General features: G+C 50.3%; 1 protein-coding gene across 1 annotated transcript in view; it reads left to right on the top strand.

The window, feature by feature from the left end:
- SH2D3C (SH2 domain containing 3C) overlaps positions 1-18,589 on the top strand; it is a 129,221-nt gene extending 110,632 nt beyond the window's left edge. Inside the window, exons 6-12 of the mRNA XM_015410405.1 lie at positions 586-710; positions 3,915-4,489; positions 6,986-7,101; positions 8,040-8,211; positions 10,839-10,950; positions 15,060-15,266; positions 17,953-18,589. Of these exons, the coding sequence (XP_015265891.1) occupies positions 586-710; positions 3,915-4,489; positions 6,986-7,101; positions 8,040-8,211; positions 10,839-10,950; positions 15,060-15,266; positions 17,953-18,128 (1,483 nt within the window). The 3' untranslated portion in view covers positions 18,129-18,589. The remainder of the gene's footprint in view (positions 1-585; positions 711-3,914; positions 4,490-6,985; positions 7,102-8,039; positions 8,212-10,838; positions 10,951-15,059; positions 15,267-17,952) is intronic.
- The last annotated feature ends 3,420 nt before the right edge of the window (positions 18,590-22,009 follow it).

The following is a 22,009-nucleotide window of genomic DNA, read 5'->3' as shown; positions in this document are numbered from 1 at the left end:
CGCCCCCTGTTTCCGGCTGCCCCGCTTCCGGCCCTCATTCAGCCAGGAGGAGGCAGGAGAAGAGGGAGGGTAAGTTGCTTCCTCCCTGCCTCTCCCCACCCCTGCCTGCCTGGGGCCAGGGAGGGCCTTCGCGGGGCTTCCTTGCACTCCCACCGGCCTTGAAGGTCCACCGCCGGGCCCCTCATGGGGCTCGGCAGTGGAGCTGCAAGGCCGGCGGCGGCGGCGGCCGGGACCGTTGGGGGCGGGGTGTGTGGCCTTATGACACACTTCCGGTGATGTCAGGGGGTGTGGCCTCATGACACACTTCCGGTGATTTCAGGGGGTGTGGCATATGCTAATGAGTTATGCTAATGAGTTCCCCTCTTTTTCTACGAAACGACCCCTGCCTCCGACACCACAGAGCAAGACTAGATTGCCATTGAGTTGTCTGCTCTGATGTCAGAGAGAGGCTTACCAGCTAGGCGGGGCTTAGTATCGCTGGAGCCTTCTGAACCGCAACCGTGAGGCTTTTAAGCCAGTGGAAACCTTATGCTGGTAGGTTGTGACCTCTTGAGTGACTTTTTCTCTCTCCTCTCCCTTGCTCAGCGTCTCCTTACCACATCACCGAGACATCATCCGTAACTGTGCCGTCAGTGTGGACCAGATCCAGGATCTCCACTCCCCAATGTCTCCCATTTCTGAGACCCCTGCAACGCCAGCCTACAGCACTGGTAGGGAGGATTCAACCCGCAGAGTCTAGCTGCTGGTCTCTGCGACAAGGGGGTGGGGCGATAGTGAAGACATATCAGCAGAGGTCATTTCGGAGGGGGATTGTGGGGAATTGCAGTTCCCCCGGGTGAGGTACAGCGGGTGGGGCACATGACGAAGCCCCGCCCCCTGCTTCCGGCCGCCCCGCTTCCGGCCCTCATTCAGCCAGGAGGAGGCAGGAGAAGAGGGAGGGTAAGTTGCTTCCTCCCTGCCTCTCCCCACCCCTGCCTGCCTGGGGCCAGGGAGGGCCTTCGCGGGGCTTCCTTGCACTCCCGCCGGCCTTGCAGGTCCACCGCCGGGCCCCTTATGGGGCTCAGCAGTGGAGCTGCAAGGCCGGCGCCGGCGGCCGGGACCGTTGGGGGCAGGGTGTGTGGCCTTATGACACACTTCCGGTGATGTCAGGGGGTGTGGCATATGCTAATGAGTTATGCTAATGAGTTCCCCTAGCTCTTTTTCTACGAAATGACCCCTGCATATCAGAGAAAGGGAACAGACAATGGCACAGGAAACCCTCCCTTCCATGGGCTCGTTTTGTTTTTGACATGGAGGGTGTGAGGGCATTCATACACTCAATTGTCCTAGGCAGGGCTTTTTAAAAAAAAAGAAAAAAAAAGAGGTGCCGGAGCTCTCAAGAGGGAAATGAGGTTTTCAGTCTGTATACTGAAAACTCATGAACTTCTAAACATTTTTAAAAGGATTTTGTCAAAGAGGTTCCAGAACTCTGTTCCAGTGCATCCCCCCCCAGGAAAAAAAAAACACCTGGCCTGTGTGTATTCTGAGATGTGACCAGTCGCTTGAGGACTTTATTGTGTACCCTTCATGAATGTGGGGATTTATTCCTACACTAGGTTCAGAAATTGAGAGACTTGACAAAAATATGTCCCCCCCTATTAAAAAAAACCAAGCTTCCTGCTATTTCACAGCAATGTCTGTGTCAAACATTCTGAAATCTGTGGCTTCAGCTACCAAAGTCAAGAGGGGCTTAAGCACGTTCTTGTTTTGTTCGTCCCAGAGAACAAGAGATTGAGTTGTTTACTGAGCACTTGATTAACTTATGAAGAAGAGATTGGATTTATACCCCGCCCTTCACTACCCAAAGGGGTCTCAGAGCGGCTTACAAACTCCTTTCCCTTCCCCTCCCCACAACAGACACCCTGTAAGGTCGGTGGGGCTGAGAGAGCTCTGACAGAAACTGCTCTTTTTCAAGACCAGTTCCACCAGAACTATGGCTTGCCCAAGGTCATCCAGCCAAGTGCAAGTGGAGGAGTGGGGAATCAAACTCGGTTCTCCCAGATTAGAGTCCACGCACTTAACCACAACACCAAACTGGCTTATGGAACTCACTGCCCCAAGATGTCGTCGTGGCCACGGGCTTAGATGGCTTTGAATAAGAATTATGGAAATCCATGGAGGGGCAGGTCTATCAATGGACAGTAGCCACAACAACTAAATGGATCCTCCCCATGTTTAGAGGCGGTAGACCTCTGAGCACCGGCAGAGAAGCTGGGGAGGGCCCTGCTTGTGAGCTTTTCGGAAGCATCTGTCTGGTCCCTGTTGGAAACAGGCTGGGCTAGATGGACTCTGGGTCTCATCCAGCCGCCCCTTCTTAGGATTTTGTATTGTTTCAGGGGTTAAAAACAAGGGAAAGGCACCATAGGGGTTGCGGGGGGGGGGAGTGTTACCGACTGAGATTCTTTTGGTGGTATGACTAAGTTGGTTTTCCCATTACTACACCCAACTCTTCCTTGGCCAGCTTAAAAGCTGGTTTTTAACATTTGTGATTCCAGAGCTAAACTTTAGAATGTATCTCAGTGCCTGGTAAAAATCATGGAATCTGGACAGGATTTCTTACGATCAGAGCGAAAGTGCCCAAATACGCGACATGACTCCACGTCTCACCTCAGGGATGGCAAAATTTCCCAAGACCTTGGTCCCTTCAAACCTGCTGATTCCTGAACTTCCAGACCAAACCCTCTTTCCATAGTCCTCAAGAAATTCCAATCTCTTCAAAAACTCAGAATGAGTCAGAAAGAGAAGCTTCACCCATGAAATTCACCGATTTGGGGGCCAGTTGTGCGCTCTCTCTCTCTCAGTCTGACACACCTTGCAGAGTTGTTGGGAGTGTAACGGTGGGCAGGAAACAATGTACATCATCCCGAGCTCCTTAGAAGGAGCGCGGGGTGGGTGGGGAGTAAATGCAACGTAATACAACAAAGAGTGAAAAATAAGCCTAAACCAACTAAAAACCCCTTTGACTGATTAAAAGTGTACTTTCTGTTTTCTGCCAGTAACGTGTTTAAAAAATGGCCAGTGCCACCTTAGGAGTGGCCTTTCCCAGGAGTCATGTCCTGCAGGAGCACACAGGAGCAGAGCTCCAGTAGTAAAGAGCCCAGGGGGCGGGCACATGCAACAAGCCCCACCCCCTGCTCCCAGCAGTCCTCAGTCAGAGCAAGAAGCTGCCAGGTAAGCTGCAGAGCCCCCCCCCCCCCCGCCCGCCCCCAACAGTCCAGTGGCACCTTTAAGACCAGGTTTTATTCAGGTACAAGCTCTCCCTCCTCTGTGAGGACAGATCTGCACGTTCCCCCCCCCCCAGTAGCTAGCAATCCAAAACAGTCCAGTGGAGCCTGAGCGGTGGGTGTTGCCTTCTGACACACTTCCGGTGATGTCAGGGTGTGTGTGGCATATGCAAATATTATGCTAATGAGTTATGCTAATGAGCTCCTGCACCTCTTTTTCTACAAAATGACCCCTGGCCTTTCCCCTTTGCCCTCCCCTGGGAGGGAATGCCGCCTGCAAGATGACACGGCCTAAAAAGCAGTAAAAACCCCAAACGTGCAATTTCCCCTTTACAACTATTGTCTGATTCACAGAGGCTGTTAAGTAGATTTGTAACCCGTTTACAAACTTGCACAATTAATCTACTAAGATTCCTTTAATTGAATTACAGCTCTAAAAGTATTTCTCTAATAACATTCTGGAAAAGAAAAAAAAGGGGGGGGGGAAGCACTCCAGCCCTGGCTTGGCGCACAAGTTCCCAGCGTGTGACCGAGTTGCACGCATGGGGGTGAGCATGCACAGAGCTCCCAGCCCTGGGGTTCACTCACATCACTCCACGCGCCTGCAATGTGTCCAGCCTCCGATTGCAAGATCTTTCTTTCTCTTGGCAGTGACACGGCTAAAGCCACAAGGCGGGCAAACCGGTGGCAGCCTCGCCCCCGGGTCCCCCGTCATCAGGAGATCCAGCGAGCCGCAGCTGTGCCAAGGGAGCAACGGCAAGGCCGAGCAGCCCGACAGCACCCACTCCACCCCTTCCCACGGATACTCCCGGGCGTCCCCTTCGCCTTCCGTGAACAGCTACAGCGATCCAGACACGGGACACTATTGCCAGCTCCACCCCCCTTCCCCGATCGGCTGGGAACGGGCCCCTCAGGACGGCAAGCAGGCTCCAGCCAAGAGCTACGTGGACCGGCTAAAGGGGGACGAGGTCCAGAAGGCGGGGCTGACGCTGAACGGCTCCGAGGCAGAGGCCGGGCCCAGGAAGAAGCCCGGGCAGGATGCGCCGGGCTTCAGGGTCCCCGTGGTGGAGAGGATCTCCTCTTTCAACCCAGCCGTGTTCCGCTCCCTCCTCATCCCACTGGAAAACAAGCCCTTGGAAATGGCCGTGCTGAAGAAAGTCAAGGAGCTCCTGGCAGAGGTGGATGCGAAGACGCTCGCCCGGCACATCACCAAAGTGGACTGCGCGGTACGTATTTATTTTGTTATTTTATTTTATGTCACTTATACCCCGCCCTCCCCGCAAGCGGGCTCAGGGCAGCTTACATAGGCACAGGGCTATTTTTGGGCAGGAACGCACAGGAACGGAGTTCCGGCTGGCTTCCAAGTTGGCCACGCCCAGCAGGAACTCATTAGCATAATAGGCCACACCCAACAGCAGAAACTCATTCAGATTGGCTACATTAGGGGTGTGTGGCCTAACATGCAAAGGAGTTCCTGCTACAAAAAAGCCCTGGGTTTTGACAACAAATAAGGTCAACAGAATAAGAAGCAAAAGGTGGGTGTGGCTGGATGGCCACACTTCTGGTAACATGGGGGTGTGGCCTAATATGTCAATGAGCTGTGCTGTCGGGTGTGGCCAGATATACAAATGAGTTTCTGCTGTTGGATGTGGCCTATTATGCTAATGAGTTCCTGCTGGGCTTTTTCTACAAAAAAAGCCCTGGGCACAATTGTGCAATAAAATACAACAGGATTAAAACAGTTAAGGCACCAAGTGCAATAAAAATAGGAGAACTTAAAACAATTAAAACAAAAACTCGCATCTTTCAGGATACATTAGGAACTAAAATACTCACTCCCTATTGTATATCGCGGTGGGATCAAAGAGGGGGGATGCCATGGGCCAAGATGTTCCAGGTGGCCAGTCCGCCCAACCCGGAGGTCCTGGTGGTGACGGCGGCTCCTACTCAAAAGCCTGGCGGAAGAGCTCCGTCTTGCAGGCCCTGCGGAACTGTAAGAGGTCCCGCAGGGCCCTGGTCTCCTCTGGGAGCTCATTCCACCAGGTAGGAGCCGCCACCGAGAAGGACCTGGCCCTTGTGGCAGCAAGCCTGGCCTCTTTAGGACCTGGGGTCACTAGGCGGTGTTGTGACCCTGACCGAAGTGCTCTTTGGGGCCTGTATGGGGAAAGGAGGTCCCTCGGGTATGCCGGACCCTGGCCATACGTAGGGTCACCCCACCCTCCAGGTGGCACCTGGAGATCCCCTGCTGTGACGATGGGTCTCCAGGTAGTACAGATCAGTTTCCCTGGAGGAAAATGGCTGCTTTGGAAGGTAGGCTCTCTGGCATTGTCCCCCGCTGGGGTCCCTCCCTTCCCCAAACCCCGCTGTCGTACGCACAGTTTACGAAACGCTTCATACTCTGCCACTTGACGGACAGGTTTGACTTTCGGCACTTCCATGGCGCAGATGTTAAGTGCCATTTATGATTCTAACATCATGAATGTATTCAGGCATTAACTTTGGTTCATTTGTGACTGTTGTTTGGATGCATGCTGGGAGAGTAAAATGCTGAAAGAACAAAACGTTAAAACTTGCTGTTTTTGCTGAGGCTTATGGCCTTGGTGCGGTGGCTCAAGTGGTTAAGATGCTGAACTGCAGGCTGTGGAAGGTCGGTAGTTCAGCAGTTCGAGACCCGAGTGTGCCGCATGACGGAGTGAGCTCCCGTCTCTAGCTCCAGCTCCTGCCAACCTAGCAGTTCGAAAGCAAGAAATTGCAAGTAGATAAATAGGTACCACTTCGGTGGGAAGGGAACAGCGTTCCATGCGCCTTGGTGTCTAGTCATGCCGGCCACATGACCACGGAAATGTCTTTGGACAGCGCTGGCTCTTCGGCTTGGAAACGGAGATGAGCACCGCAACCCTAGAGTCGGACTCGACTGGCTTTCGAGCAAGGGAAACCTTTACCTTTACCTATGGCCTTGGTAGGCCAGCTATAACTGAGCATGTCTCTGGCTAAACGAAGAACAATGGCACCGCAGGCCGATGCTCCCTCTAAGCGGTGGAGTCTTGTGAGCAAAAATTCTCCTTTGTGAGCTCCTGACATTAAAGTTGTGAGCGAGCCATTTGGCTGCTGCATCAATTCGTTTGCCCTGGAGCCCTCCTTCCTGAGCTAAAGCGAAAATGTGTGAGCCGGAGGCTAAAAAACTGTGAGCTAGCTCACACTAACTCAGCTTAGAGGGAACACTGCTCCAGGCTCCACCCCCCAAATCTCCAGGAATTTCCCAACCCAGAGCTGGGCACACTGCTGGTAGGGGGCCTTTGGGGAAGGTGGCAGTTCTTCACAGTGGTCTTATTTCTCAAGAGGGCAGTCAACTAGCACTAGCTTGGCCAGTGCTTATGGCCTTTGGGTTTCTGTTCCGGTGGCCAGCTCAACTCCATGGCTCCATGGTTTTCCGACCTTTGGAGCAAGCGTTGCCTTCTTCTGGCAGCCGGCCTACCGAGCCACAAAAGCCGTATGCTGGAGTGGTCCCCAGAGCCAGGCTGTCCCGTAGTCAGTCCAGGGCAGCCTGTTATCTGCTCTTCCCAGGCTGAGGCCAACAACGTCACAGCCACAAGAGGGTTTCTTTCTTTCCTGTGCCGGACTCCAAACGTTTTATGCCAAAACAATTTCCTCTGTGACTCCCGGTGATTCCCCCACTCCTCCATCCAAGGACAAACGAAACAGCTTTCCTCTCTTTGTTGCAGGTTGCTAGGATACTGGGCGTTACCAAGGAGATGCAGAGGCTCATGGGAGTGAGCTCCGGGATGGAGCTGCTCACCCTGCCCCACGGACATCAACTTCGCCTCGACTTGCTGGAAAGGTACAGTGGAAGGGCCGAATGAGAGAACCAGGAGAGGGCGAGGGTTGGCAGGCAGGCACCTCCCGCTGTGCGCCGCCGGGCAGGATCAAGATCACTCCAACGGCCTGCATTGTGTGGATTCAAAAGCAGCACAAGCATGGGATCTAGTATCAAATTTGGCATTCCAGTGATCTCGGCTTTCAGTTTTTTTTAAAAAGCAAGTTTTCGGTCCTCAGGGCCACGAGAGAGGCTCGAAAGCACAAGGGCCGTGCTTGTTCCTGCTGGCCGGCAGGCAGGGTCTCATCGCTCTGTGCCCGTTTGGTGCAGTGGTTAAGTGTGTGGACTCTAATCTGGGAGAACCGGGTTTGATTCCCCACTCCCCCACTTGCACCTGCTGATGTGACCTTGGGTCAGTCACAAGCTCTGGCACAGCTGTCCTTGGAAAAGAGCAGTTTGTGTCACTCCTCCTCCTCTTCTTCTTCTTCTTCTTCTTCTTCTTCTTCTTCTTCTTCTTTCTTCTTCCTCTTCTTCTTCTTCGCTCCAGGGCTGCATTAGGACTTTTGTGGGCCCCTCCCACCACGATAATATCAATATTAAGAATTTATTTTGGTATAACTTCAAATACTTCAACATTTTTTTTCTGTTTTAGGCAAAATTTAATAAATTTTCGTGAGCCCTAAAATTTTACTTTTTTTCTGATGTGAGGGGAAAAAACCCGAAAACATTTTCTTCAACCCTGGAAGTTCGTTCACCCCCCCCTCCTGGTTTTAAAAGAAAGTAAAACATTTTCGTGGGCCCCTAAAAGTATCGTGGGCCTCCTGTGCCTAATGGATAAGTCGGCCCTGCCAGGCTCTGTGTTTGCTGTTCCCCTTGGGGGTGAAGAAGCGGGTGCCGGCAAGCGCCCTCTCCCCATTGGGGTCTCCTGGCTGACCTTCTCACTGCCTTTGTCCCTCTCTCAGGTTCCACACCATGTCGATCATGATCGCGGTGGATATTCTGGGCTGCACGGGCAGCATGGAGGAGAGGGCCTCCCTCCTCCACAAGACCATCCAGCTGGCCGCGGAGCTGAAGGGCACCATGGGCAACATGTTCAGCTTTGCTGCCGTGATGAACGCTCTTGAGATGACACAGGTACTGAAAGAGGTGGCCAATCCCCAGTTGGGGGCAGGGGACCCCCTGGTTTGGAGGCCCTCCCCCCGCTTCAGGGTTATCAGAAAGTATGGGGGGGGAATGTCTGCTGGGCACTCCATTATACCCTATGGAGACCGGTCCCCATAGGGTATAATGTAGAATTGATCCGTGGGTATCTGGGGCTGGGGGGCTGTTTTTTGAGGTAGAGGCACCAAATTTTCAGCATAGCATCTGGTGCCTCTCCCCAGTTGGGGGCAGGGGGCCCCCTGGTTTGGAGGCCCTCCCCCCGCTTCAGGGTTATCAGAAAGTATTGGGGGGGAATGTCTGCTGGGCACTCCATTATACCCTATGGAGACCAGTCCCCATAGGGTATAATGGAGAATTGATCCTTGGGTATCTGGGGCTGGGGGGCTGTTTTTTGAGGTAGAGGCACCAAATTTTCAGCATAGCATCTGGTGCCTCTCCCCAGTTGGGGGCAGGGGACCCCCTGGTTTGGAGGCCCTCCCCCCGCTTCAGGGTTATCAGAAAGTATGGGGGGGGAATGTCTGCTGGGCACTCCATTATACCCTATGGAGACCAGTCCCCATAGGGTATAATGGAGAATTGATCCTTGGGTAACTGGGGCTGGGGGGCTGTTTTTTGAGGTAGAGGCACCAAATTTTCAGCATAGCATCTGGTGCCTCTCCCCAGTTGGGGGCAGGGGACCCCCTGGTTTGGAGGCCCTCCCCCCGCTTCAGGGTTATCAGAAAGTATGGGGGGGAATGTCTACTGGGCACTCCATTGTACCCTATGGAGACCGGTCCCCATAGGGTATAATGGAGAATTGATCCGTGGGTATCTGGGGCTGGGGGGCTGTTTTTTGAGGTAGAGGCACCAAATTTTCAGCATAGCATCTGGTGCCTCTCCCCAATCACCCCCCCCCCCCCCAGTTTCAAAAAGATTGGACCAGGGGGTCCAATTCCATGAGTCTCAAAAGAAGGTGCCCTCGTCCTCCATTATTTCCAATGGAGGGAAGGCATTTAAATGTGACAACCTGAACTCCCTTTGGAGTTCAGTCGTGCTTCTTCCCTCCTCTCTCCCGGAGGCTCCTAGAAAGTCCCCTGCTGGCTTGTCAGCCTCACCTGGCAACCCTGTATAGGGAGCCTCAGCATGCTGCCTCTCTCACCTGTTTAGATTATAGAATGCCTCCTCTCCTGTATGGTCTTTGTTGTAGACATTAGATTCCATGTCAAAAATGAAGTCAAATGAGGAGGAAGTTCTTGTATTTTATTGTAATGAAATATGGAAAACAGGCCAAAGGACCCATCAAAATTGATTGCTTTCTTTTCAGCATAATCAGGAAACATGCCTCAATCAATAGGAAAACAATTAGACCAAATAGTTAACCAGAAATTGACAACTTTCTTCTTTTTCTTCTTCATCTTCTTCTTGAGCATATTCTGAACATATTCAGGAAATACATAAAGTTAAATACTTAAAATGACATCATCATACCATCATCATGGGAATAATATTCAAAAGGCATAATTGGTTACAAAAACTTAAACAACATTTACATACAAATCTCCTTATTGGTCAAATGTAAGAAAGGTGTGCCTATGCAATAGCGTCACATATTTACTTGACATGACATAAGGCATATCGGCTAAAGCTTGTTCTTCCCCAAACAAAAGTATTCATTACTGATACGAGACTAAAATCTTATCTGACCCAGACATTGAAAGGTTTGCCCTAAGAACTACAGAATCATGAACTTTGTACCTATTATGTTGCTTGCTAGCAATATCAGACCTACAAGAGGAAAGCCTTCTATATAACAGGCCTTTCTAACATCCTAATAAAATATTACTTAAAGAATAAATCTATAAAAACCAGAGAAATATGAATATGAACAATCAAGAAGGAAAAACCTATATATGAAAATCTTTATATTCCCATTCTTACTACATCTTGGAGTGGTTTACAACAAAACATTCACCAATAATAAACATGCAATACAATGCATCTAAACATTAAAATAACACTGGCTAGTACAGTACAATTATAATAAACAATTCATGAAATGACAGTAAGTATAAATAAACAAATCCCTAAAATGTAATCCAATCAACAAACTGTGGTTTTGTGAATCCACACAGTGTAACAAACCACAGTTTAGTGCAAACAGCGTTTTAACAAGCCGGCTTACAATCCTTTGTTTGCAGTCCCATTTTGGTACTGAGCCACAACTCTGCATTGTTCGACCATCTGCATTCAGATGCCGAAACAACCTGGGACCGACCAGAGCATGGTCTGTTGTGATGTCTGAACGCATCCTGTATTGCTGGCATCCCATCTAGATGGCGGCCCAGTCTTCAGACAAGGATTTTGAAAGGAAGGCGATCCCGAAACATGCTTGTGTAGTCCCCTTCATTCTCGCCACTAGAACTGAAAGGGAATTTTTGCACAACGTTTCTTTAAGCCTTTCAAGGCCGGGAGGTGCCCGGCTCCTTTCCATCCCGTTGCCGTGAGCAGCAGGGCTCCCAGCACTAAGGTAGCTTGAGAGCAGCCCCCCCCGCTAGAACAGAACTGGTCTGCCTGGCGCCGCTCCCCCCAGCCTCACGCCTTCCCTTTCGCTCTGCTTTCAGATCTCACGCCTGGAACAGACCTGGATGGTTCTACGCCAGCGCCACACGGAGGGCGCCATCCTCTACGAGAAGAAACTGAAGCCTTTTCTGAAGAGCCTGAACGAAGGCAAAGGCAAGTGTCGGGAGGGGGCCGCCCGACCCCCTTCTCACTCGTCCCCCTTTTCAGTTTGGTGTAGTGGTTAAATGTGCGGACTCTAATCTGGGAGAACCGGGTTTGATTCCCCACTCCTCCACTTGCAGCTGCTGGATGACCTTGGGCAAGCCGTAGTTCTGACAAAAGCTGTGCTTGAAAAAGAGCCGTTTCTGTCAGAGTTCTCTCAGCCCCGCCTACCTCACAGGGTGTCTGTTGTGGGGAGGGGAAGGGGAAGGAGTTTGTCAGCCGCTCTGAGACACCTTTGGGTAGTGAAGGGCGGGGTATAAATCCAATCTCCTCCTCCTCTTCTTCTGCTTCTTCTGTTTCTGCTTCTTTGAACTGTTTGAGCTGGAATCTGACACTGATAGCCTGCCTCTTTTCCATCATGGAACCCAGAGTTGAGCACGCAGGGCTCTCAAGAGGGCCCTGAGCACATCCAACCTTGTTGAGTTTCAGCAAGCTTGCTGGCTCTTCTTCCCTCCACCACGACCGGACTTCCACTACGGGGCGTGAAATGAACGGGCTCCTCCTTCTCCCTTGAGGGGTGGGGGTAGAAGTCAAACATCTTTCTTTCATGGTGGCAAAACTGCATTTCCCTGGCGCTCAGAAGAGCAGTATATTCTTATTTGGAAAACGCAGCAACTGGCTGGGAGGGGCTGTGTGGCTCAGAGGTAGAGCCTCTGCTTGGCATTCAGACGGTCCCAAGGTTCAATCCCCAGCATCGCCAGTTCAAGGACCAGGCAGCAGGTGATGTGGAAGACCTCAGCCTGAGACCCTGGAGAGCCTCAGCCAGTCTGAGTAGGCAAGACTGACGCTGACGGACCAAGGCTCTGATCCAGTAGAAGGCAGTTTCATGTGTGTTCATGCGTGTGGCGTGATGCCCCTAAATTTCGCAAAGGATCGCAAGGAGTCGATGGTCTGTTAGAACCACGGCATGCATAGAAGCGTTTACCGTTTCTGTCACATTCCCCAGGGGGATCAGAGAACAGTTAGCATATGGAGCATAAAAATGCAGCCCACGGCTATGAACCGTGATGGGGTTGGATGATACCCCCCTCTGCTTGCTGTGAGCAGGCTAAGAGCAACTCCCCTGAGGCCTGGTATTCACTGCGGGGCAGGGCTCTTTTTGTAGAAAAAGTCCAGCAGGAACTCATTAGCATAACAGGCCACACCCAACAGCAGAAACTCATTAGCATATTAGGCCACACCCCTGACTGCGCCGCTCATTAGCACATTAGGCCGCAGTCCCATGTTGCCAGAAGTGTGGTCATCCAGCCACACCCACCTTTTGCTTCTTATTCTGTTTACCTTGTTGTCAAAACCCAGGGCCTTTTTTTGTTGCAGGAACGCCTTTGCATGTAGCCAATCCTAATGAGTTTCTGCTGTTGGGTGTGGCCTATTATGCTAATGAGTTCCTGCTGGGTGTGGCCAACTTGGGAGCCAGCCAGAACTCCGTTCCTGCCCAAAAATAGCCCTGCTGCGGGGGGTCAGTCTGTGTATCTGCTCCCCTGTGTAGAGGAAGAGATTAAGCTACACCTCCTTCTTCCTGGCGTTTTGCTTTATGTGCAGGCAGAACTCTTTTGTCTGGCAGCATCTGGTTGCGCAAACCTGCTGTCTGCAGTCCAGTCCAGACCAGAGACAGGTTTACCACCTCAGGGTAGAGGTTTCTTTGGAAGGAACAAAGGGCTCTCTGTAGCCAGCATGGTGTAATGGTTATGGTCTCAGACGGAGACATGGGAGTCCCAGGCTCAAATCCCCACTTGTGCCATGGAAGCCTGCTGGGTGACCTTGGGCCAGTCACGGACTCTCAGCCTAACCTACCTCACAGGGTTGTTGCGAGGCTAAAACTGAGGAAAGGAACATAATGTACGCTGCTCTGGGTTCCCATTTGGGTAAGTAAGTAATAGATAAATAAATAATGCTGCCAGTGCTGGTAACGGTACCAGTGGCAATTAGAGAGCAGGCCATGCAGTTTCCAGCAAAGTTCGGAAGCCCTTCCACCACTTCCATTCTGTCTTGTAGTGATAGTGTGCCATCTGGTGGCTACCTGGAGAACTGACAGGTTTGGCATGACCAAATTCGACTCAATAAAGCTGCCTTATACTGAATCAGACGTTTGGTCCATCAAGGTCAATATTGTCTACTCAGACCACCAGCAGCTCTCCCGGGTCTTAGGCTGAGGTATTTCACATCACCTCCTATCTGATCCTTTTAACTGGAGATGCTGGGGATTGAACCTGGGACCTTCTGCATGCCAAGCAGATGCTCTACCACTGAGCCACAGCCCCTCCCTGACTTCAGCTTTACAATGCTACGTGTTTATATTCTAAATATATATATATATATTCCTTTAGCTGAGTGATGTATCAGATACTCCTAACATTTTAAATCCATATAAACAAAAAAGTTAAACCATGCTGATTTGAAAAGGGAGGGGGTCAAAATAATTCTCTAACAGGCAAACAAAAACCTCCCAGGAGAGTTCAGGAGACAAACACGGAGTCCTCTTTTCAGCTGTCACCTTTTAATTACAGCCCAGTGGTTCTGTACTGAGATGGCCCGGGGCTCAGTGTGAGTTGTGGTTCTTGGATTAGGACTGGGAGGACTTCAAACTCAGCCCCACTCACTCATGAAACTCACTGTGCGAGTTTGGACAGTTGCCATTCTCTCCGACTAACCTACCTTGCAGGGGTGTCGTGGAGATCAAATGGAAGACAGCCACAAATGATATCATGCGCTCCTTAGAGGATGGGCAGGATTTTAAAAAATGAGGGAGAGAAGACTTTACTTGAAATAGAAAGAGGTGTGGTAGCAGGGGCAGGGGCCAAGAGGGGAACCCTCTCTGTTGGTGGAGGGACAGTTGTTGTTGTTGAGTCACACAGTCGAGTCCGACTCTTCGCGACCCCATGGATCATCTCCCGCCAGGCCCTCCTGTGTCCGCCGTCCTCTGAAGTTGGCTCAACTTCATGTTTGTTGCATCTATGACACTGTCTAACCATCTCATCCTTTGCCGTCCCCGTCTTCTTTGACCTTCAATCTTTCCCAGCATCAGGGTCTTCTCCAGTGAGTGCTCCCTTCTCATTGGGCAGCCAAAGTATTTGAGCTTCAGTTTCATTATCTGGCCTTCCAGGGAACAGTCAGGATTGATTTCTTTTAGGATTGACTGATTTGATCTCCTTGCAGTCCAAGGGACTCTCAAGAGTCTTCTCCAGCACCATAGTTCAAAAGAATCTATTCTTCGGCGCTCGGCCTTCCTTATAGTCCAACTCTCGCAGCCATACATGACTACTGGGAATACCATTGCTTTGACCATGCAGACTTTTGTTGGCAGGGTGATGCCTCTACTTTTTATCATGCTGTTACATGTTACAAGAGGGACAGTACGTGGGGGCATAGCCAGAAATTTTTGCCAAGTCCAGGGATGGTGTCCAGTGCAAATGTTGGCTTTTAAATTGTAGTTTGGTGAATAAAGAAAAACCGCTGAGGTTGAGGGAGTTGGGTCTTGGGAAGCCAATACCAAGAGGGTGTCAGGCTCCTTAGTCAGATCACACCACACAGGGCTTCGTAGAGAAGATAACTGTTTAATGATGAGTCCAGTACTAAAGAACACGTGTACAGCTTGTGTCAGGAATGGCCGTCAATACTAAGGCCTCTGACTTATAGTAAAATCAAACATCCCCCCTGTAAGCATGAGCCAATAGATATATCTCGCACGTGCGGACAAAGCAAAAAAGCCGTTAACTTTCCCAGCCGAGTAAACTGCAGCTGGAACATCTACAAGGTCACGCATAAGGTAGCACACAGTTGATGAACGAGCAAGAGCTGAGAAGTAGAAGGAGGGTACCCCTCCACGTTCCAGAACCATGACAGGTCTACCGGACACAGGGTTCATTTTCCCCCTCTTCTAGTTGTTTGGCAATCCTATTCCAAAACGTTATTTAATACCGGAGCATGTTCAGATTTGCCAGCATGACTGCTAGTGATTTTTTTAAAAAAATCTATCTGCAACTTGAGAGACCTGTCATCAACCAGGACAAGGCTGAATGAGATGAATCGTATAGAGGAAACTCTCCGCTCTTCTATTTCAGAAGGACCCCCCCTGTCCAACACCACCTTCCCACACATTGTGCCCCTCATCACACTCTTGGAGCGGGACACGGCCCTCCCAGACAACCCTGAGCCCTGGGAGAACTTGGACGACGGCGTGGAGGTAGTCATGGCCCACCTGGAGGCGGCACGGATGGTGGCTCATCACGGCGGACTGTACCACACAAATGCAGAGGTGAAGCTGCAAGGTAAGGAAGCCCATAGGGGCCAGTATTCATCTCAGAACATGGGCCCCAAGGTGATGCCTGTTCAGTAATGTGAGAATAATACACTACCCTGTGCCCAATTCCTCCATAGCTAGGAAGCAGCAGAAGAAGATGAGACCGTTCTTAACGTGATTCTCAAACTTTGCAAGTCTGAGAGGTGGGGTGTTTATCTTCAAAGAGCACAGGAGCTTTTTCTGTGTGAATTTTTTTTATTAGTTTATATACAGAAAGGAGAAAGAAACAAAAAAGAGCATAGGGGCTTTTGAGAGTACAAGACAACAGGTCCTTGCCCCAAAGAAGAAAAAATGTATATCCTTTCCTCTCCCTGAATAGATCACTGCAGGTACCAACATGCTTAAAAAGCAGGGTGCCCCAAACACACTACATTTGGATGCAAATTATTAAGTGAAGAAGTGCCAGTGGGCCTGCAAAAAATCTCTGGAAGGGACAGATAAGGCCCAAGCCAATGAAAGGAGAAGAAAACTGCCTGTTGAAGGGACTATGTAGAAGGAACTTGGCCTGGTGGCCTTAAGAGAGATGCCTGGCTTTTAGGATTATCAAACCAACAGTAATAGTGAACAGCTCAGATTGTAAGCAAGATACCCTGCAGTCATATTATAAAAAGTGCATGGCTACCTTCACACCAGGTGTGTTTTGCTCAGTTGAGACCCAGTTTGGTGTAGTGGTTAAGTGCACGGACTCTAATCTGGGAGAACCGGGTTTGATTCCCCACTCCTCCACTTGCACCTGGCTGGATGACCTGGGGCAAGCCATAGTTCTGTCAGAGGTGTTCTTGAAAAAGAGCCATTTCTGTCAAGAGCTCTCTCAGCCCCACCTCCCTCACAGGGTGTCCGTTGTGGGGAGGGGAAGGGAAAGGAGGTTGTAAGCTGCTCTGAGACTCCCTTGCGTAGTGAAGGGCAGGGTATGAATCCAATCTCCTCCTCCTCCTCCTCCTCCTCCTCTTCTTCCTCGTCCTCTTCTTCTTCATTTCAGACCATGCAAGGTCTTGGGTATTCGTGGGTTCTCTTACCTCTCTTCACATCCTTAATTGCTTCCAATCCACCAGTGCACACTTTTAATGGGGCTGCCCGGCTGGCTTCGTTTGCTCACTTATCTCCTTCATTTATCACCCGCCTTTCTTAGTGAGACTCAAGGCAGGTTAGGTACGTTTGTGCTGTCAAGTCGCAGCTGGCTTCTGACGACCCCAGCAATGGGCTCTCCAGCAGAGTGGTTTGCCGTTGCTTTCCTCTGCAGAACCTTCCTTAGTAGCCTCCCAGCCAAGCACTGATCCTGTGCGGCTTCCAAGATCTGATGAGATCGGGCTGCGCCATGCCCTTCCACGCCCCCAAGACAGGTTCCGGAATAACAAAACAATGCCATAAGACCAGTATGATACACACAGTAAACAATACAACTGGATTACGTCGTCAGAAAAAGGATGAAAGAAAAGCAGTATAATAATCCAATAAAGCAATGAGATATCAGAGGGGAGGGGGGGAGTCAACAACAGTTCTGCTAGGCGGCGCATTTTTAAAGTGACGTTTTCATGCTGAGAAATCAAAGCGGCAGGTGGCTGCCGAGGGTTTTTACTGCCTACAGATTTTCACAGACAATTAAACTTGGTCTCGTTCAGCTAAGCAAACGCATGTGCCCTTTTCCCTCTGGAATAAGCCACTCAGGGACCCCACACTACTTGATCCCATAAACAGAGTAACTCCTATGGCCTATTTTTACTATCTGTCAAACTATGAATATAGGAGAACGTTTACACTTATGCGCTGGGATGCTCTTCCGCTAGCAAATACAGAGGGAAAGTACAAGAAAATCCCATTTGAGGAACGCATATGCCCCTGCTGTAACGTAGGCATTGAAAATCTAGAACATGTTATATTCGACTGTGAGGCCTATGATAATCTCCAGAAATCCATCCCCCAAGTTCTTACCTCTCAACAGCAGGCAAAGAGCTCGTATTATGAAAAATCTCCTTGTGGATAGGCACTCAGAGGTAACACACCAAGTGGCTAGATTTGAATGGAGTGCTTTACGAATTAGAAAACCTATAATAACGCAGCAAGTTAAATGTTAACCATTTTATTGTTAACTGTCTACCTCCTAAGGAATGTATAATGTATTTTGTAATGTAGTTTACTGTTCTGTTAAGCCTTTTTACCTTTATTCATAGGTGTTTTTACCAGGGGTCGTTTCGTGGAAAAAGAGCTAGGGGAACTCATTAGCATAACTCATTAGCATATGCCACACCCCCTGACATCACCGAAAGTGTGTCATAAGGCCACACCCCCTGACATCACTGGACGTGTGTCATAAGGCCACACACCCCGCCCCCAATGGTCCCGGCAGCCACCGGCGGCCTTGCAGCTCCACTGCCGAGCCCCATGAGGGGCCTGGCGGTGGACCTGCAAGGCCGGCGGGAGTGCGAGGAAGCCCCGCGAAGGCCCTCCCTGGCCCCAGGCAGGCATGGCCCCCCCCCCCGTCCCTCCCCCGGGGGAACTGCGATCCCCCCCCCCGATCCCCCCTGAAATGACCTCTGGTTTTTACTACTAAGTTTGTAGCGTTTCAAACGTCAATTGCTGGCTTTGGCCGTAAATAAAACTGAAAAAGAAAACCCATTCAGGGACCAAAGCTAGTTCTTTCTGGGTTCCCACTGCAGGTTTCCAACCGAGGCCAGAACTGCTCGAGGTCTTCAGCACGGAGTTCCAGCTGCGTCTCCTGTGGGGCAGCCGAGGGGCCGAGAGCAGCCAGAGCGAGCGCTACGAGAAGTTCAACAAGGTCCTCACCGCGCTGTCCCACAAACTGGAGCCGGCGGTGCGCTCCAGCGAATTGTAGCCCGGCCGCACGGACTCTGCGCCAGACTAGCAAAGAAAGATGCCGCCCGACCAGCAGCCTGCAGCTTCCTCTCTCCATAGCCTGGGGAGGGGGTTGACTCAGGTCGACACGGGGAGAGCCCCCCCTGGTTGGAATATGGAATCCGCATCTGCGAAGACGGCAAGGGATCAAGTGGACCTGCCAAGGAGTCCGCCGTCATGCAGCAGTTACTGACAATCAGCATCCAGAAGGCGGAAGAAGCGGTTTCTTGCTCGGAAAAGCTGGCAACCCGTGCGTCTCCTCCTCGCTGTCGCCACCACCTTTGCAAAGAAGCATGACATCAGGCAGACTGTACGCCGCTGCTCTTGGGTGATCTGCCTTCCTGAACATGACCTGCTCCAAAAGACCCCCCAGATCTGTGGCAATGTAAAAACCTGGTATGGATTCATACCTTGGCCATGGCTGACTTTGGGGTCTCACAGGTCCGCTTTAGACCAGAATGTAAAGGTCATCTTCTTCCTCATTCCTTTGCTGTTAGGCGTCATCCGGGGGGGGGGGGGGTTACCGGTGTCCACAACTTTCTTAGGCCGCAATATTACTTAGGAATAAGTCCCCACTGACCATCAGTGGGACTTCCTTCCATGTGAATGTCGATAAAGCGGCTTCTTGTGTGTGTCTCTCATCACATTTCACGGGGCAAGGAGGCCGCGGGCTCCCTCCCTCGTCCAAGGAGCTGAGCTCAGCAATTCTTCTGTGCCAAAGACTTGGGATTTGACTGGGGCAACCCCCCCCCCCACATTCTTACGCAGAGGCAACTACTGATCTATACCCATCCCCAGGACCAGTTCCAGGGTCTGGGGCCCCCAGGGCAGAGCGTTCCCAGGGGCCCCATTCCACCCACTCAGCCATGTGTCTCCATACCTGTCTGCGCCTCCCTCCTTGCCCTGCTCACAGCTATCTGCACTGCCCACGGCCCTTTCCCTGAGGGCACTGACTGGGCAGTGTGTGCAGCTGGACACATGGGTGGCAAGACACTCACAAGTGAGCAGGCAGGGAAAGGGCATGTTGTAGGGATCAGTCTAGAAATGTAAAATTTCCAGAAATGTTGAAGCTCGGGAAAAAACGAAAATTTTCGGAAAAATTGAAAAAAAATGCTACATTAGCACTTCTTTTTTCTTTTCCAGATTGAAAGTCATTCTGTTACTTTAGGAACATAAAATATGACTATGGACATTTGTACTTGGCATGAAATTATATTAAAAATATAGTGTATCCAAACAATTATTACAAACAGAATAGCCACCCACATGCAAAAACAAAACTGAAACCTTTTCCTTTTCTCGTGACAATCGCACCTCCTAAAGGAAGAAATGCATCTTGTTCTTGCACTGGAGAGTTCAGTTTGTAACCTAGGACTTGCTTGTCCTCAGTGCACAGAGATTAGATCAATCTGATACCATACACGTTTTTTTTAGAAATGATTTGGAAAACATTTGAACACCTTGTCTTAAAATATTTTATTCATCAAAATAAAATGTTCCATAATCAATTTTGTTCTTTTCTTTTTTCAATTTTTCGGAAAAAAACAAAAAAGGCTTTAGGGGAAAAAACGGGGGGGGGGGACGGTTTCCCCCCGAATTTTTCCAGTTTTTTCCTGGGCCTTCACATCTCTAGGTCAGTCATGGTGGGTCCTGGCAGCTGCCCCACCTGAGGAGGGTACACTGATGCCGGCCCTGCCCATCCCGTTTCCTTGAAAACAAGCAAGATGATGTCATTGCATGCAGCGTTTCCCTGATCGTAGGAATGGCATCCAATGAACGGAGAGGAAGGAAACCACAATGTCCACTCATGTGTTTCTGAACGCTGCTAGGAGTATGCAGCAGTGAGGGAGGCGCGGGTCTGAGTGTCTGTTGCTGACCCTCATGTAGGTGTAGCCCTTACTCCCCCCTGTCTCTCCTCAGAAGGCTGGACTCGGCCAGGGGCCCCATCTCCAGTCCACCCTTGCCATCCTAAAGTTGCCCTCTGCCCCTGCTTCCGTTCCTTTTCACCCTGCCACTGGATTTCACGGAGCGTCGGTCTCTGGCCTTTTCAGTCTGCCTTTCATTTTGCGAGGCCTTTTCTGCTTGTAAACAGAAGACCCACATTGGTGTGTAAATATCTCTCTATATATATCTATAAATATTCAAAAGGGACAATTGTTGTAAATAATTACTTGCCTCGTTTTTCCCCGTGTTGTAAATTAATGTACATATACCATGGAGTGTCTTCCTTTCGGTTCTTGCGTACAATAAACTTTTATGCTTTTTTCTTCAAGAAAGGCTCGTCTGCTGACCTTCCCCCCCCAAAAAAAAGTAACCCCTGCTCTTTAAGAACAGCAGCACTGTTTCTGTATTTGCTTTTGTCTGATCTTTTTGATTGAGCTTAAGATGGAAAGTGCTAAACCGTTCCCATACAAAGCGCATCTTTAGAACGTCAACAGTGGCCCTAGCTTGGGCCTACAGAGGAATCACAATACGTTCAGATGTTTAAATGGAGAAATGGACTTCCAGTATACACAATCTGTTGGATCTAACCATGATTTGCTCTCAGGGAACCGGTCTTCACGCATACATCTCCTTTGCACACCCCATTACTTGTCCTGGTTTTCAGTATTTTGTCCCGTTGATTGTTGATATCCTGTGTTTTCCGTGCCAGTACGCTTTTACAGTTCGTTTGTTTTTCTTAGTAAGTTCACTAACGTCTCTCTCCATCCCGTGGAGCGTGAACAGACCCAGTTTTCTTTCACTGCTGCTGTAGTGATTGCCTATTAATTCACCCTTCCCACTCCCCTCTGTGCTCTTCCCAGAAGTGCCACTTGTCCGTGCGCAACAAATACGTTTCCTTTAGTCCGTAACATATTTGTCATTCGTTCCTGAAAGGAAACAAGCGTGAGCAGGAGGTGACTGGGCAGTGCAAGGGACTGCAAACCATCGCGATGCAGTCAGGGTGTTCAGTAGTCAAGATGGTTGGGACCTTGGCAGAGCAAAGTACTGGAGGTGTGCATATGGGCAGTTCTGCATCTAGCATTTGCTCCACATGTTCTCAACTGGGAGGAAAAAGTGCAGCTCAAAACCACATTCAGATACTTCAGGGCACCGCTGACGACAAAGTCACCCCTGAATGGCCATAAAACAGCCGTAAATCTATGCAGAAGGTACCATAAAAATCCGAGGATCAAAGAAAGTGAAAGTGGCACGGAGGGTGGAGGCTACCATAAAGTCCGATGACCAAAGGAAGTGAAACCAGCATGCAATGAAGAGGGGACTTTCTGTTCCAAGGTGGGTTTCCTAAAACAATGAAGGGAAAAGCCAATGCAGAATCAGCCTATGTGTCACAGAATGAATACCGTTTGTCCGTGCACTCCTTCATTCAAATAAACAGGAATGGGATGGGGAAGGAGAAGCACCTGCAAGACACCGCTGTAATTCTCACTGCTTAACAAGACAAGTGGTTTCTTAGACACCAGCCTTTTCCGTTGCTGTGATGCTAACGACCAAATAATTTATTTTATTTATTTATTCAATTTGATATACCGCCCTAACCCCCGTAGAGGTCTTTGGGCGGTTTACAAGAGGGGTGCTAATCACAATTTAACCCTAACTAAGGCCACATTATTACGGGGAGTGGGACAGCCTACCGGCACCCAGGTGGGGGTAGATGTCTTTTTCCGGTCTGGCTGGCTTCATGCCCGGCGGTATATGGCTGTTGTTCTTCTGGCGCATTTTGCGATCCGGCGCGCAGTCAGCGTCCTCCTCAGGTCCCGACTACGTCCCACCGGCTCCGCCGCGCCCCTGGATGATGTCACTGCGCGCCTCCTGCTGCACGACAGCCGCTCGCTGTTCCCGCCACTGGTCACCAGGGAT

The sequence above is a fragment of the Gekko japonicus genome, unplaced genomic scaffold, assembly GCF_001447785.1.
Source record: "Gekko japonicus isolate JY-2015 unplaced genomic scaffold, Gekko_japonicus_V1.1 scaffold1863, whole genome shotgun sequence".
NCBI lineage: Eukaryota > Metazoa > Chordata > Lepidosauria > Squamata > Gekkonidae > Gekko > Gekko japonicus.
This window is presented reverse-complemented; position numbering and strand designations above follow the sequence as displayed.